The 15,831-nt window shown below is 45.8% G+C and overlaps 2 protein-coding genes across 3 annotated transcripts in view; one reads left to right on the top strand and one right to left on the bottom strand.

Moving 5' to 3' along the window:
• The window catches only part of cpsf1 (cleavage and polyadenylation specific factor 1), a 119,794-nt gene extending 108,292 nt beyond the window's left edge, over nt 1-11,502 (top strand). For both annotated transcript variants that reach the window (XM_038798669.1, XM_038798667.1), the window contains 4 exons: nt 4,803-4,958; nt 5,055-5,184; nt 10,621-10,759; nt 11,240-11,502. In XM_038798669.1, coding sequence (XP_038654597.1) covers nt 4,803-4,958; nt 5,055-5,184; nt 10,621-10,759; nt 11,240-11,287 — 473 coding nt within the window. In that variant the 3' untranslated portion in view covers nt 11,288-11,502. The remainder of the gene's footprint in view (nt 1-4,802; nt 4,959-5,054; nt 5,185-10,620; nt 10,760-11,239) is intronic.
• A 506-nt stretch (nt 11,503-12,008) lies between these two features.
• adck5 (aarF domain containing kinase 5) overlaps nt 12,009-15,831 on the bottom strand; it is a 51,978-nt gene continuing 48,155 nt past the window's right edge. The window contains exons 14-15 of the mRNA XM_038798670.1: nt 12,704-12,820; nt 12,009-12,564 (exon numbers count right to left, since the gene is read on the bottom strand). Of these exons, the coding sequence (XP_038654598.1) occupies nt 12,462-12,564; nt 12,704-12,820 (220 nt within the window). The 3' untranslated portion in view covers nt 12,009-12,461. The remainder of the gene's footprint in view (nt 12,565-12,703; nt 12,821-15,831) is intronic.

Below are 15,831 nucleotides of genomic sequence, written 5' to 3'. Positions count from 1 at the left end.
ATGGAGACCGGGGAATTCATTGTGGAGAATAGAGGAATGGCAGAGATAAAATGGTAAAATCCTTGTTTGTTCATGGTTGGAATGGGCTGGGCTGGGGCCTGGCTCACAGTGGCGCAGTTGCTGGTGAGCGGGCTTTCGCCTTGGCATTGCAGTGTGTATCGGATAAAGGCCGCCATCGAAGGTGTTGTCTTGGATGAGGATCTCGGCTCTGCGGTGCAGGTTGTTAGGGCTCACTGAAGAATTTCAGGGTACTTTTAGAAGAGCTGGGGATTTCACTCGAAAGAGCGCTGCCCTGGGTTAGGGGCCTCCTTTGTGTCATTGAGATCCTGCTGCATGGTGTGCTGTCTATCTCGACGGGTCCAGGAAATGGGGACTGGGCGAGCAATACCCCTGGGCCCGGTCCCTGGTGAGGGTTGGGAGGTGTGTTCCCGGTTGAGTTTGCAAATTGACTGCCCTGCTTTGGTAATCTTGATTTAGAGACTGGGTGTATTCGTTTCCATGGGGATGGATATCCCCCCTCCATGGTACAATATATCCTGTCTTGGAGGCCACTGGCCCTGCATGTTCCTGTTCCGGATGCCTGTTGTGAGGGGTTGGCGGCAGCCGAGTGGATCATGTCATTTCACCCAGCCAGGGTCGCACTGTGGACCACCTGGGTGTCGGAGAGACGGCATGGTGGAAGTAATGGTGTCTTCTGCTTCGATCGCTGGAATCTTTGAGGGATCCTGAAGAGTGCTCATTGATCCGGCTTATCCTTTGCCTTCTTGTGCAACATGTCCTTATCCTGTAATTTACCCTGCGGTTCTTCAATAATCCTGAACATTACAAAAGAGGGGGCTTTATTCGCTGCTTCTCCTGGGAAGGAGGGAATCAGCCTTCAGGGTACCCAACTGTTGAGTGTCTTCTCTGGCTAGGCCCATCTCTCTCTTTCTGTCTTTCACCTCCCCCCCCCCCTCCCTCCCCTCCCTCCCCTCCCCTCCCCTGCAGGCTGGGGCTGGAGTCATTATCCTCTTTCTATTGGTATGGGGATGGTGCATTTCCCTGGATGAGGGTGGGAAGGTAAGGGCTCGCTAGGAAGGTCCTGGGGGTATAATTTCTTGTGTGTCAGTTGTGCTGGGCTAGTCTTTGGCTATTGTCCGGTTAGCTCTAGGGCTCGAGATATCCCTCTTTGAGGCTGCTTCTGGGGGGCATACTGGGAGGCTGGGTTTTGCTTCTCTGTTACTCGGGGGGCGGGAGGGGGGGACTAGGGATTGGCCGAATCCGATCCCTTGATGGACAGCCACAATTACCCCACCACGCTGGGACACCTTGTTGATTGAGTGGCGTGTTATTCTTTTCATTGGGAGATGCTGGGCGGGAGCCAGAAAGGTCTGGGTTGGGTCCCGATACTTTGTTGTCAGATGGATTTGTTCTTCCTCCTTTTCTCCCTTGGGAAGCCCTGAAGGCTTGATCATAATCCGAACATGTTGTTGTTGGTGCTCTCTTAGCAATTGTACGGAATGATTTTGGTTCTGCCCTGGGCCAGTATTGGGGTTGAGTTGTGCTGAAGTAATGTATGTAACTCCCCTTTGTATTACGATCTCAGACGGACTGAAACCCCAATATTGTAGTTTATTTGAAGACTGTGGGGAAAGAATAATTCGCTCCAGGAGTGATTGCTCGAAGGAACTGACTTTCTACATTTCTTGGCTCCACCCAGCAATGACATCATCTCCCCAAGCTGAAAGTACCTTAACTCCCCAAGGACTTTCCCCAGTTAAACCACAGTGCATTGGCCCAGACTGAAAACCACATTCCTTTGGTCAATTTCGCCTTCTGGCTCTTAGAAGCTCCCAAGTCTTTACAAGGTGTTGCGGTGGCTAGCACTGCTGCCTCACAGCGCCAGGGACACGGGTTCAATTCCGACCTCAGGTGACCGTCTGTGTGGAGTCTGCACAGTTTCCCCGTGTCTGCGTGGGTTTCATCCTTGTGCTCCTGTTTCCTCCCAGTCCAAAGATTTGCAGATTAGGTGCATTGGCCATGCTAAATTGCCCTTGGTGTCCAAAGATATGCAGGTTAAGTGGGGTTGCGGGGATAGGATGGAGGAGTGGGCCAGAGGTAGGGTGCTCTTTCAGAGAATCGGTGCAGACTCGATGGGCCAAATGGCCTCCTGCAATGTAGAGATTCTATGATTGTATAAAAACATGACCACTGCAGTCACACACACTATAACCCCAGGCATTTGACACTTAAATTGCCCAATATTTATGAAGCAGATATTCCCAAAATCCTCTTAGTCACAGTAGAACACGGGGGTTTCTGTGTAAGGTATGATGAATCCGTTCTTGGTCTTACATGGGTGCCGATCGATCTTGTACCTGGAAAGAGGAGGCTCGGAAAGGACGTTGGTGCTGTTGGCACTGCTAGAGGGAGACGTTGGTGTGTGCCGATCGTGGTGCGGGAGGTTTATGCTGATTTCTCGGGATGATTGCGGGCTTGTGCAAGATTGCCGTTTTGGTCGTGTTTTCATTATCCTATCCTGTTTCTCCCTCGGCCTCTAGTGGGCCGATATTGTGGGCAGCACGGTAGCACAGTGGTTAGCACTGTTGCTTCACAGCGCCAGGGTCGATTCCCGGCTGGGTCACTGTGCGGAGTCTGCACCTTCTCCTCGTGTCTGTGTCGGTTTCCTCCGGGTGCTCCAGTTTCCTCCCACAAGTCCCAAAAGACGTGCTTGTTAGGTGAATTGGACATTCTGAATTCTCCCTCTGTGTACCCGAACAGGCGCCAGAATGTGGAGACTGGGGGATTTTCACAGTAATTTCTGCAGTGGTAATGTAAGCCTACTTGTGACAATAAAGATTATTTAAAATGAGTATCTAGTTTTGTCTAATGATTGTATCGAGCCATTTTCATTTTCTCCTGTTCCATTCTGTACTCGTCTGGATTAAGCCGTCTTTTTCTCATATTTTTTAGTGTCACAAGTAGGCTTACATGAACACTGCAATGAAGTTACTGTGAAAAGCCCCTAGTCGCCACACTCCGGCACCTGTTCAGGCACACCGAATTCAGAATGTCCAATTCACCTAACAAGCACGTCTTTCGGGACCTGTGGGAGAGAACCGGAGCACCCGGAGGAAACGCACGCAGACACGGGGAGAACGTGCAGACTTGTTGCTTTTGGCGATGTTATTTTGTAACATCTCTATTTATAGAAAAAAAATTACAGTACATGGGGCTGGGAGTGAGAGTAGAAATCAGGACAACACGGTAGCACAGTGATTAGCACAATTGCTTCACAGCTCCAGGGTCCCAGGTTCGATTCACAGCTTGGATCACTGTCTGTGCAGAGTCTGCACGTTCTCCCCCCTGTCTGCGTGGGTTTCCTCCCACAGTCCAAAGATGTGCAGGTTAGGTGGATTGTCCATTCTAAATTGCCCTTAGTGTCCAAAAAAGTTAGGTGCAGTTACGGGGATAGGGTGGAGGTGTGGGCTTGGGTAGGGTGCTCTTTCCAAGAGCCGGTGCAGACTCATTGGCTGAATGGCCTCCTTCTGCATTGTAATTCTATTCAATGAAGAAATGGGTCATTCTTAGGATGGCAGGTTGTGGCTCGTCAGGGTAAAGCTTTCGTACATTTAAATAAAAATTTCAGAGTAGCCAGGTTGATGTGGTTGTATATACACATTTTCTTCCTGCCTCCTGGCCAGGATAACGGTCTTCTGACAGCTGTTAAACACAGGTTTACTTTTGTATTTGATTGTTGTGATTTTGGAGACCCAGCCCCCTCGGGATACCAAATTTCCCAGTCCTTCACCGGTCAAATATTCTCAATTTTAAAAATTGTTCTTTCAAAGAGGGCAACTTCACATTTCCTCACATTGCACTCCAGCTACCAAGTTATAGAGTCATACAGTACTGAAGATGCCCTTCAGCCCATCGAGTCTGCACCGACAAATTACGCTAATCCCACTTTCCAGCACTTGGCACATAGCCTTGAATGTAATGACATTTCAAGTGCTCATACAAGTAGTTTCTAAAGGTTTTGCAGTTTCCTGCCCTTATTCCCTACCTAGACAGTGCGTTCTTAGGGACAGCTCTGTAGCACAGTGGTTAACACTGTTGCTTCACAGCGCCAGGGTCCAAGGTTCGATTCCCGGCTTGGATCACTGTCTGTGCGGAGTCTGCACGTTCTCCCCGTGTCTGCGTGGGTTTCCTCCCGGGTGCTCCGGTTTCCTCCCACAGTCCAAAGATGTGCGGGTTAGGTGGATTGGTCATGCTAAATTGCCCTTAGTGTCCAAAATTGCCCTTAGTGTTGGGTGGGGTTACTGGGTTATGGGGATAGGGTGGAGGTGTGGGCTTGGGTAGGGTGCTCTTTCCAAGAGCCAGTGCAGACTCAATGGGCCGAATGGCCTCCTTCTGCATTGTAAATTCTATGATTCAAACAGGCGCCAGAGTGTGGCGACTAGGGGATTTTCACAGTAACTTCACTGCAGGGTTAATGTAAGCCTATTTGTGACACTAATAAAGATTATTATTATACACACCCACCTCCCTCTGGGTGCGATTTCTTTTCTCACGTCCCCTGTAAACCCTTGTTATTGACCCTACAGCCGGGGGAACAGCTGCTTCCTATCCACTGCTTCGTTCTCACTTTTATCTGTCCAAATCTAGTCTCCATGCCTTCCTCAGGGCTAACTTTCTCACCTAACCATGTACTGTCAGCAAAACTGGATGCATTCCCTCATCTGCAGCTTTCCACCTGTCAACCTTAAAATGACTCATTTCATTGCTGATGTTGGTGAAATCTCTTTTTTTTTTTTTTCCAGCAAGGGAGAGTTATGGAGGGACCCGATTACTGCGAAGGGCAGACTTTAACGTAGCAGCACAAGTGAATGCCTTCTGGCGTACACCGTGCCGTGGAATCATGGACGTTTCAAATAAGAAGAACCTGGCTTGGGAGAACAAACATATCACCTGGTTTGGTAAATATCAGTTATCCGCACGGAAGACATTTCTCTGCTGGATTCTTGTCTGAATGTTGCTCTCTGTGAGGTTTATTTATGTTTGATGTTTCCTAGCAACTCTGGATGGTGGGATGGGATTACTATTACCAATGCAGGAAAAGACATATCGGCGTCTTCTGATGTTACAGAATGCTCTAATCACCATGATTCCTCACCATGCCGGCCTCAACCCCAAGGCATTCCGGTAAGAAGAAAGCAGAATTTAGCACCTCGCAACTCAATCTTACATTTTAAATGTAATCTTCCAATTGCCATCATCTTTAAAAATGGAGAAAAAACCCCCTCCCTCCCTCCTATATTTACCAGCTAATTGCATCCAAACTCTCTCGTCTCCGTGGGTGGAGTGGATGCAACTTCTGTGTAACGTTACGGCAGGAGGGCGATTAATTTTAACAGCCCTGCCTTCTCCTCTCTCTATCCGTTCAAAATACAGAAAGCTGTTTTTGATATCTGGTGACGTACTTTCCCCAGCCCGTCACTCCCAAACCTCTAATTATAGCCCCCACAGCCAGCCCGAAAGGTAAAGCATAGAATTTACAGTGTAGAAGGAGGCCATTCGGCCCATCGAGCCTGCACCGGCCCTTGAAAAGAGCACCCCATTTAAGCCTAGAACTCTGCCCCATACCCGTAACCCAGCAGCCTCACCCAACCCCTTTGGACACTAAGGGCAATTTATCATGGCCAATCCACCTGACCGGCACGTCTTTGGACTGTGGGAGGAAACCGGAGCGCCCGGAGGAAACCCACACAGACACGGGGAGAACGTGCAGACTCCGCACAGACAGTGACACAAGCTGGAATCGAACCTGGAGCTGTGAAGTGACCATGCTAACCACTGTGCTACCATGCTGCCCTATAAGGAGTTGGGTTTATTTCACACACACAATGTGGGAAAGGGGTTTTGCAAATTTTGTCCCTTTTTCACCCTTACAATAAAAGAGGGATACAGGGCAAAACCATGATAAAGAAAATATGAGTTATAGTTTTGTGCAAGTCCAGGATGAAAGGCTCAATGGGGTATTCCTTCAGAGGGTCGATTCACCTCGTCAGGACAGAGGCTTCCACAATAGGCAAGAGTTGAATTAGTCTTGAAGCCACTGTTCCAATAGTTCACTGTGTAGATGAGAGTCAAAGTTTCTTTCTGCTGCTACTCGATGGTACAGTGGTAGAACCGAGACAGGCTGCTCGCCTGGACTCCTGCTTTCTCTTCACAGATCGAACACTGACTGCCAGGGTTCAGATCTCACATGGCAACATCATTACAGGTTCTTGGAGGGGGCTCATCTCCCAGAAGTGGGAGAGATGTAATAATAATCTTTATTGTCACAAATGTCACAGGGGCTGTTTAGCACAGGGCTAAATCGCTGGCTTTGAAAGCAGGCCAGCAGCACGGTTCAATTCCTGTAACAGCCTTCCCGAACAGGTGCCGGAATGTGGCGACTAGGGGCTTCTCACAGTAACTTCATTTGAAGCCTACTCGTGACAATAAGCGATTTTCATTTTAATTTCAAGTAGGCTTCCATTAACACTGTAATGAAGTTATTGTGAAAAGCCCCTAGTCACCACATTCCGGCGCCTGTTTGGGTACACACAGGGAGAATTCAGAATGTCCAATTCACGACTTGTGGGAGGAAACCAGAGCACCCGGAGGAAACCCATGCAGACACGGGGAGAACGTGCAGACTCCACACAGACAGTGACCCAAGTCGGGAGTCGAACCTGGGACCCCGGCGCTGTGAAACCATAGTGCTAACCACTGTGCTGCCCTATGTATTTTCCCTGGTCTGGAATCTTGGTGTTTAATAAAGGAGCCTGGAGACGAAGCATCTGATGGCCAGCGTTATTCGTTAGCGATAACATGACTGATGTTTAATGGAAGGTTAGAAATGCGTCCGGTATGAATCATGGCTAGGGGCAAAGCCTTCGTCCATTTAAAAAATATAGATTTTTAAGAGTAACAAGGTTTAAATATATACATATAATTAGTAGTCTCGAAGACGACCGTCTTATGAGAATTCAATCTGAAGATCTCCTGAACATAGAACATACAGTGCAGGAGGCCATTCAGCCCATCGAGTCTGCCCCGATCCACTTAAGCCTTCACTTCCACCCTATCCCAGTAATCCCACCCCATCTTTTTGGACACCAGGGGCAATTTAGCATGGCCGATCCACCTAACCTTTGGACTGTGGGAGGAAACCCACGCAGACACGGGGAGAACGTGCAGACTCCACACAGACAGTGACCCAGCGGGGAATCGAACCTGGGACCCTGGCGCTGTGAAGCCACAGTGCTATCCACTTGTGCTACCGTGCCGCCCAAAAGTCCACTAAAGGTGTAGAGCTCAGGCCCTCTACCAGTATTTTATAACGGGCGAATTTTGATCTTCCAATGACGGTGTCAGGGAATGGACTACCCAGGACAGGTACAGCACGGGGTTAGATACAGAGTAAAGCTCCCTCCACACTGCCCCCATCAAACACTCCCAGGACAGGTACAGCACGGGGTTAGATACAGAGTAAAGCTCCCGCTACACTGTCCCCATCAAACACTCCCAGGACAGGTACAGCATGGGGTTAGATACAGAGTAAAGCTCCCTCTACACTGTTTCCATCAAACACTCCCAGGACAGGGACAGCACGGGGTTAGATACAGAGTAAAGCTCCCTCTACACTGTCCCCATCAAACACTCCCAGGACAGGTACAGCACAGGGTTAGATACAGAGTAAAACTCCCTCTATACTGTCCCCATCAAACACGCCCAGATTCAGTATGAATAATATTAAGGAAAGAGCTCAACTTTTTTACCAAATGAATGACCCACGTTACTGTCCGTCCTTATGTTCTGCCCAAATGAGATTGACGTGAATCGGGCAATCTGCAGAATTTTTAAATTAAACCACATTTGTCAGTAGATAAATCAGTTGGTTGGTTTTATTGATAGACATTAAGTTACACATCTCCATGCTTACTGTAGTGGGACATCCATCAGTCTACAAACCAATCCTGATGCATTCTCGGCTTGGAATTTGGAAGAATTAAGAGTGAACCTATTTATGCTCTATACAACTTGTTCCGAACCAGCTGATTCCGAACCCCACCAGCAGATGGTGCTATTGGACCATGCACATTGCATTCTCACTGAAATGGCTGTTTTATCTTTGACAAAAACAAATTTTGCATAGTTGTAAACATCACACTTTAAGAGAATAATAACAGCCGAAACATAGGCATGCTGGCGACAAACTAGCTATAGTTATCACACACATTTTGTTTTTAAAATTGTCTTGACCTGTTATCTCCTAACTTCGCATTCCCCTATGGAATGCAGACCACCAATGTCGCCCTGGCCAATATTTGTCCCTCAACCAACATTTCTGTTGTGGGAGTTTGCAGGGTGTAAACTGGTTTCCACATTTCCTAGCTTGTATAGAAGACTGGCTAACCAACAAAAATAAGAGTGGGGATAAATGGGTCTTTTTCTGGTTGACCAGCTGTAACTAGTCATGTGCCACAGTGTTCAGTCCTTGGGGCCCCAACTATTTACACTATTTACAATATATATTAATGACTAAGGATGCAGGGTTAGAAGGTACAATCGCAAATTTGCAGATGACACTAAGATAGGTGGGATAGTAAGACATTTAGATATGGATGTTAGGTGAGTGGCCCAAAATTTGGCAGGAAAATGGAAAGGCAACTTATCTAAATGGGAAAAAAAACCTGAGTGCTTTTGTGCAGAGGGATCTGGGTGTCCTTGTGAATGAATCACAGAAAACTAGAATGCAGGTACAGCGGGTAATAAGGCAAATGGAATTCAGGCATTTATGGCTAAAGGAATAGAAGTAGAGAAGTGTTGTTGCAACTGTACAAGGCATTGGTGAGACTGCACAGTTTGAGGAAAGATGCAGTGACATTGGAGGCAGTTCAGAAGAGGTTCACTCGATTGATTCCAGAGATAATGGGGGTTGTCTTATAACGAGAGATTGAGCAGTTTAGGCCTATATGAGTTTAGAAGGAGGAGGGTGGATCAAATTGAGGTATACAAGATGATAAAAGGTATGGATACAGTAGACATGGAGCGGATGCTTCCTCTTGTGGGCCATTCTAGGATAAGAGGTAGCAAATTAAAAACAGACGAGAAAGTACTTCTCCCAAAGGCTTGTGAATCTGTTGAATTGATTAGCCCGGAGTGCGGTGGATGTCGGACATTAGTAAATTTGAGGAGATGGACAGATTGTTATTTGTAATGGGTTGAAGGGTTATTGAGAAAGGGCAGGACAGTGGAGTTGAGAATTAACATGAGATCAGCCATGATCGTATTGAATGGTGGAGCAGATTTGCCTACTCCTGATGTTCTTAACAGTGACCACACTTGGAAAGAACTTTATTGGCTGTAAAGTATAAATGCAAATCTTTATTTTAATCTGAACCATGTGTTAGCTTCTCACTGAATACATTGCCTACATTATCCCAAAGTGAACATACGATTTGATAACCCACATTAGTTTATGTTGATCTGTACCACTTTAAATAGCTTTCATTTACCTCCAGAGGTCCATCCCACAGCACTGCTTCTCATTGATGTTAACTCCAGGCAGCTTGTGTGCGCACCCATGATACCCAGCTCCATGTCTCCATTCCCTCGATCAGCCCATATTTACACTGATTCAAAACTTATCAACTTGTCAAGTTTTGTTCACTCATCCTGATGTTTCTCTCTGTGGTCCTCTTTCTACATTCATATAGTTTCCTTGGCACGGTTAAAACATGTGAAGTTTTTTTTTAGTTCAAGCCAGCTCTTAATTCAAACAAGTGATTCATTGTGGTAAAGGGTTAAAACTCCAAAGGCGAGCAGCACAGTGGCTAGCACTGCTGCCTCACGGTGCCAAGGTCCCAGGTTCGATCCCGGCTCTGGGTCACTGTCCGTGTGGAGTTTGCACATTCTCCCCGTGTTTGCATGGGTTTCGCTCCCCACAACCCAAAAGATGTACAGGCTAGGTGGATTGGCCACGTTAAATTGCCCCTTAATTGGAAAAAAACAATTGGGTACTATAAATATATTTTTAAAAGAACACCAAAGGCAGTCACAAGTTGGGAAATAGTAAATGAAGAGCTTGTATTTCTATAGTGCCTTGGACATCCCCAAGTGCTTCACAGTCAATAAGTGCAGTTCCTGTTAATGTAGACACATGGCTGACATTTAACAACAACATTGAGATAAATGAAATGAAATGAAAAATGAAAATCGCTTATTGTCACGAGTAGGTTTCAATGAAGTTACTGTGAAAAGCCCCTAGTCGCCACATTCCGGCGCCTGTCCGGGGAGGCTGGTACGGGAATCGAACCGTGTTGCTGGCCTGCTTGAAAAGCCAGCAATTTAGCCCAGTGAGCTAAACCAGCCTCAAATGACCATTTGTTTCCCAGGACATGGGGAGAACATCTTTGTTGCCATGGGGTTTTTAATGCCCAGCTGAGGGGATACAGTCCTGTCCTGAAGAGCTAGCCTGAGTTCGGTTTGTGGAGTGAGACACAACCTGTTTGACTTTGAGGTGGGAATGCCAGCCGCTGAGTGCATGCAATGTGTGATGTGCTTTTTGTTCCCTTTTTGATGCAACAGGATGTTGCACTGTGATCGACGTGCTCTGCAGAATGGAGTGAGGAACATTCTGGATGGTGAACTGCTCAATAAGTTTCTGTACCTCAGCACCATGGAGCGCAGTGAGCTGGCCAAAAAAATCGGCACAACGCCAGATATGGTGAGTAGCATTAAACACCAATTCAACAGACCTTGTAATGACCTCTGGTTAGGGTCAGCCAGGCGTAATATTGTCTGGCATGAGCCTAATACTGCATGTATTTTGACAGAAGAACAAATTTTAATTAGAATGAACTTTTTCTGCATTATTTCCCTCAACCTGTGATATTGATCCACAGGTAGAGCCAATTTCTGATACTATTCTTCTGTGATCCTAGTTACAGAGGAGGGCATCACACTGATGTAACAGCAGAAATGCTGGGTGACCCATAATCTAGCCATACTGATTGCCACTCTGGCTCATCCATTTGGTCAATTAAGTGGAGTGAGAGTTTCAACAGCCAAGCCCAGCGTCCTTAGGGAGCTGTGAAAGCAGTCACGCTGAGGGGTGGTGTCTTATCCAGATCATTGCCTCAGCTGCCTTACCCAGGGGAGGATGTAGCAGTGTCGTGACAGTCTTAACAACTTGTGTTTCTTTTAGATTTTGGAAGATGTGCTGGAGATTGATCGAGTTACTGCCCATTTCTAATGTAGATGAGAGAAAGAGCCAGAGATTTGTTGACAACCTTCACCTCAACGCACAGAGAAATGGCTGAGGGCCAGTGGACATTCTGACTGAACACAGCAGTACAAAAAGGCCTGAGGCAGTTTTAGTTGTTAATATGGATTCATTTGAATGTATTGTCTGTTTTTCATACTTAATATTTTGTAATGCAAATAGGGTTAAAAAAAATTGTTTTTTAATCTGTCTCTTTTTTTATTTGCCTTTTACTCTGCAAATATCTTGTAATGGTGGATGGTAGACTATCAGATTATCAATCCACTGCCAGTTTTATGAGTTCCACTTGATTTGGAAAAACCAAATCAATTTAACAAAAAGGTGCATGGCTAACTAGCTCTCCAGGCATCAAGAATTCTTTCAAGGTCTGAATTGAAATAATGGAATTGAGAGAAAGTTGCATTTCATAAGAAGCCTACCGGGATATTCCACAGTCCTTTAACAGCCAATTAAAGAGGAAGCACAAAGGTACAAATCAATCCAAGTGGGCAGATGGGATTTTCAGTCTCATCTTCAAGATCATAGCAGCACTGGTGTTATTATGAGTTCCAAGGTGAGAACTATGGCAGGGAGCTGATGTGGCCTCTGAATCAATCTTACAGTGAGAGGACAGCCAGGGCTAGCTGAAATGCCAAACTCAACCCATTGCAGAGCCCCCATTTCTTTTGGCAAATAATTAGAATGAAGTGAATATCAGGAAAGAAAATCTTTAATATTAAAAAGTTACTCAAAAAACAAGTACGGTGCATGATGTGAAAATGAATAGGTCAGAATGGACTGGGTACGGCAGAGTTTCACCCTTGAAGGCACCAAATGACTTGGCATTAATCTTACTATAGAGAAAAGGAAACAAGACTCAACTGATTTTCTCATCCTATGGTGCAAGGTGAGTAAATGCCCATCTGTTGCTTTTTAGTAGGTTCTTGCAGGATGGTCTGCAGTTTACAATGCTAGTGAGAATTCCGATCCCTTTGGCTTTTCTTCTATTTAACCTCGAGAGGATCATGACTGCTTGGTTTGGTGGCCATGATGGTCAAACATTGGTCCTGCAAGGTGAATAGGAACCAAGATTTCCACCAAAAAAAAGGTCTGTTAGATTCTCACATCTGTCAGAGGTTTTGCGTAACATTCTGCCTGCTACTAACTACTCCAGGTAACTGTAGAGTTCCTCATCTGGCGCTAACAGGCCAAAGTAAACAAACAGTCGTATAAAAATGGAGATCAGCTTCATCATCAGGCTTTCAGACCTGAGGAACAAACAGAATAAATATGGTTACACAAACATCCAAATATTTAACTCTATCTACAGTTTCAGACAGGTCTTGGTATTCCTGACACTGCCCTGGCCCAGCCAATAATCTCCAGACACTGCTAGAACTGGCTTACCTGAGATTGATCTCAAATTGGAAGCTGGCCCACTTCATCTTCATCCACTTGAAAGCACCAACTGTCCAAAATCCTCTGCTTTGTTTATTTGTTAACAGACTTTGTGCTCGAACAGCACTGGAAGGAAAGAGATACAACAAGCTTTGTCATTTCATTCTGCCACTAGAAGGTATGGGGCTGGCTGGATTACAATTCCGAAATCCTAAATCAGGAACCCAGGCTGTTGGATAACAGTACCAAGACATGCCCAGTAGTAGACTTCATAATCCTGTGAGATTATATAACTGGGGTTATGAGTGAAGCAGCACCAATAGGCTTTATCCAGAACTCATGGCAGGAACATTGCTGCCTATCAACCTGTACAGAATAGTGAATCTGCATAGAGCAGTCCCCCCCCCGTCCCCCCCCCCCCCCTGTCCATAGTTATGTTATTTAACGAAGACGACCAGTTACGGCACTCCTCAGGAAACGTAAATTATTGTATTGTATCTGCTTCTTCCGCTAATCTTCCTTAATCTCATGATTAAAAATAAGCCCAAAAACAGCCATTGAATTGGTTAATTCCTAAAGAAGTCCATTCTGCCCATCTCTCTGGCACACTGCCATCATATCCGATTGTGAAATGAAATGAAAATCGCTTATTGTCACGAGTAGGCTTCAATGAAGTTACTGTGAAAAGCCCCTAGTCGCCACATTCCGGCGCCTGTCCGGGGAGGCTGGTACGGGAATCGAACCGTGCTGCTGGCCTGCTTTAAAAGCCAGCGATTTAGCCTTGTGAGCTAAACCAGCCAGGCTCTGACTTTGGCTATATTTCCCTGGCATAAAAGAAAAGGTGGTGGCGTGGCACTGCTGGTTAAAGAGGAAATTAACACAATAGTGAGAAAGGATATTAGCTCTGACAATGTGGAATCTGTATGGGTACAGTTGAGAAATATCAAGGGACAAAAAACATTAGTGGGTGTCGTATATAGACCCCCCAAACTGCACTGGTGAGGTTGGGAATAAACAAGAAATTAGCGATGCATGTAACAAGGGAATATCGGTGATCATGGGTGATTTTAATCTTCACATAGATTGGGCAAATCAAATTAGCCACAATGCCGTAGAGGAGGAATTCCTGGAGTGTATACGGGATGGAACCAACTAGAGAGCAGGCCATCTTAGACTGGGCACTGTGTAATGAGAAGGGAATCATTGCCAATCTGGCTGTATGAGACCCCTTGGCGATGAGCGACCATAACATGATAGAATTTTTTTATCAAGATGGAGAGTGAAGTAGTTGATTCGGAGACTAGGGTGCTGAATCTTAATAAAGGGAACTATGAGGCGTTGAGTTGGCCTTAATAGATTGGGGGAGAGTTACTTAAAGGGATGACAGTGGCAAACATTCAAGGAACGCATGGAGGAACTACAGCAACTGTTCATTCCTGTCTGGCACAAAAGCAAAGGGGGTAAGAGGGCCAATGCATGGCTTACAAAGGAAATTAGAAATAGTATCCAATACAAGGAAGAAGCATACAGATTGGCCAAGAAATATAATAGGTCTGAGGATTGGGAGCAGTTTAGAATTCAGCAAAGAAGGACAAAGAAATTGATTAAGAAGGGGAAAGTACAGTACGAAAGGAAGCTTGCAGGGAACATAAAGACTGACACTAAGAGTTTCTACAGATATGAAGAGAAAGAGATTGGTAATGAGAAATGTAGGCCCCCTACAGTCAGAAACAGGGGAATGCATAATAAGGGACAAAGAAATGGCTGAGCAATTGAATACATACTTTGGTTCTGTCTTCACAAATGAGGACACAAATCAGATCCCAGAAATGTTGGAGAATGAAAGGTTTTGTGAGAGGGAAGAACTGAGGGAGATCAACATTAGTACAGAAATGGTGCTGGGAAAACTGATGGGATTGAAGGCCAATTAATTCCCTAGGGCCTTAAGGAGGTGGCTCTGGAAATAGTGGATGCATTGGTGGTCATCTTCCGGGATTCTATAGACTCTGGAATTGTCCCTGCAGCTTGGAGGGTAGCTCACGTCACTCCGATATTCAAAAAGGGAGGTAGAGAGAAAGCAGGGAATTATAGACCAGTAAGCCTAACATCGGTAGTGGGGAAAATGCTTAAATCCATTATCAAGGACTTTATAGCAGAACATTTAGAAAGCAGTGCAGGATCAGTCGGAGTCAGCATGGATTTATGAAGGGAAAATCATGCTTGACAAATCTGTTGGAATTCTTTGAAGATGTAACCAGTACAGTTGACAAGGGGGAGCCAGTCGATGTGGTATATTTAGACTTTCAGATGGCATTTGATAAAGTCCCGCATAAGAGGTTATTGTGCAAAATTGAAGTGCATGGGATTGGGGGAAATCTATTAAGGTGGATAGAAAACTGGTTGGCGGAGAGGAAACAATGACTAGGGATTAATGGGTCCTTTTCAAATTGGCAGGCAGTAACCAGTCGGGTACCACAGGGATCGGTGCTGGGATCCCAGCTATTCACAATACCTATATATTAATGAGTTGGAGGAGGAAACAAAATATAACATCTCAAAGTTTGCAAATGATACCAAATTAGGTGGGAGGGTGAATTGTGATGAGGATGCAGGGATCCTACAGCAAGATCTGGACAGGTTGGGCGAGTGGGCAAATCAATGGCAGATGCAGTATAATCTGGATAAGTGTGAGGTTATTCACTTTGGAAGCAAAAACAGGAAGGCAGATTACTACCTGAATGGTTGTAAATTGGGAGAGGGGAGTGTGCAGCGGGACCTGGGTGCCCTTGTGCACCAGTCGCTGAAGGTAAGCATGCAGGTGCAGCAGGCGGTAAAGAAAGCTCATGGTATGTTGGCCTTCATTGCGAGAGGTTCCGAGTATAGAAGCGGGGATGTGTTGCTGCAATTGTACAGGGCCTTGGTGAGGCCACACCTGGAGTATTGTGTGCAGTTTTGGTCTCCTTCCCTGAGGAAGGATGTTCTTGCTCTCGAGGGAGTGCAGCGAAGGTTTACCAGACTGATTCCAGGGATGGCAGGACTGTCATATGAGGATTGACTAGTTTGGGATTGTTCTCGCTGGAGTTCAGAAGAATGAGGGGGGAAATCTCAGAGACTTATAAAATTCTAACAGGACTAGA

The sequence above is a fragment of the Scyliorhinus canicula genome, chromosome 5, assembly GCF_902713615.1.
Source record: "Scyliorhinus canicula chromosome 5, sScyCan1.1, whole genome shotgun sequence".
Lineage (NCBI taxonomy): Eukaryota > Metazoa > Chordata > Chondrichthyes > Carcharhiniformes > Scyliorhinidae > Scyliorhinus > Scyliorhinus canicula.
The sequence above is the reverse complement of the archived record's forward strand: the minus strand, read 5'-3'. Positions and strand labels throughout refer to the sequence as shown.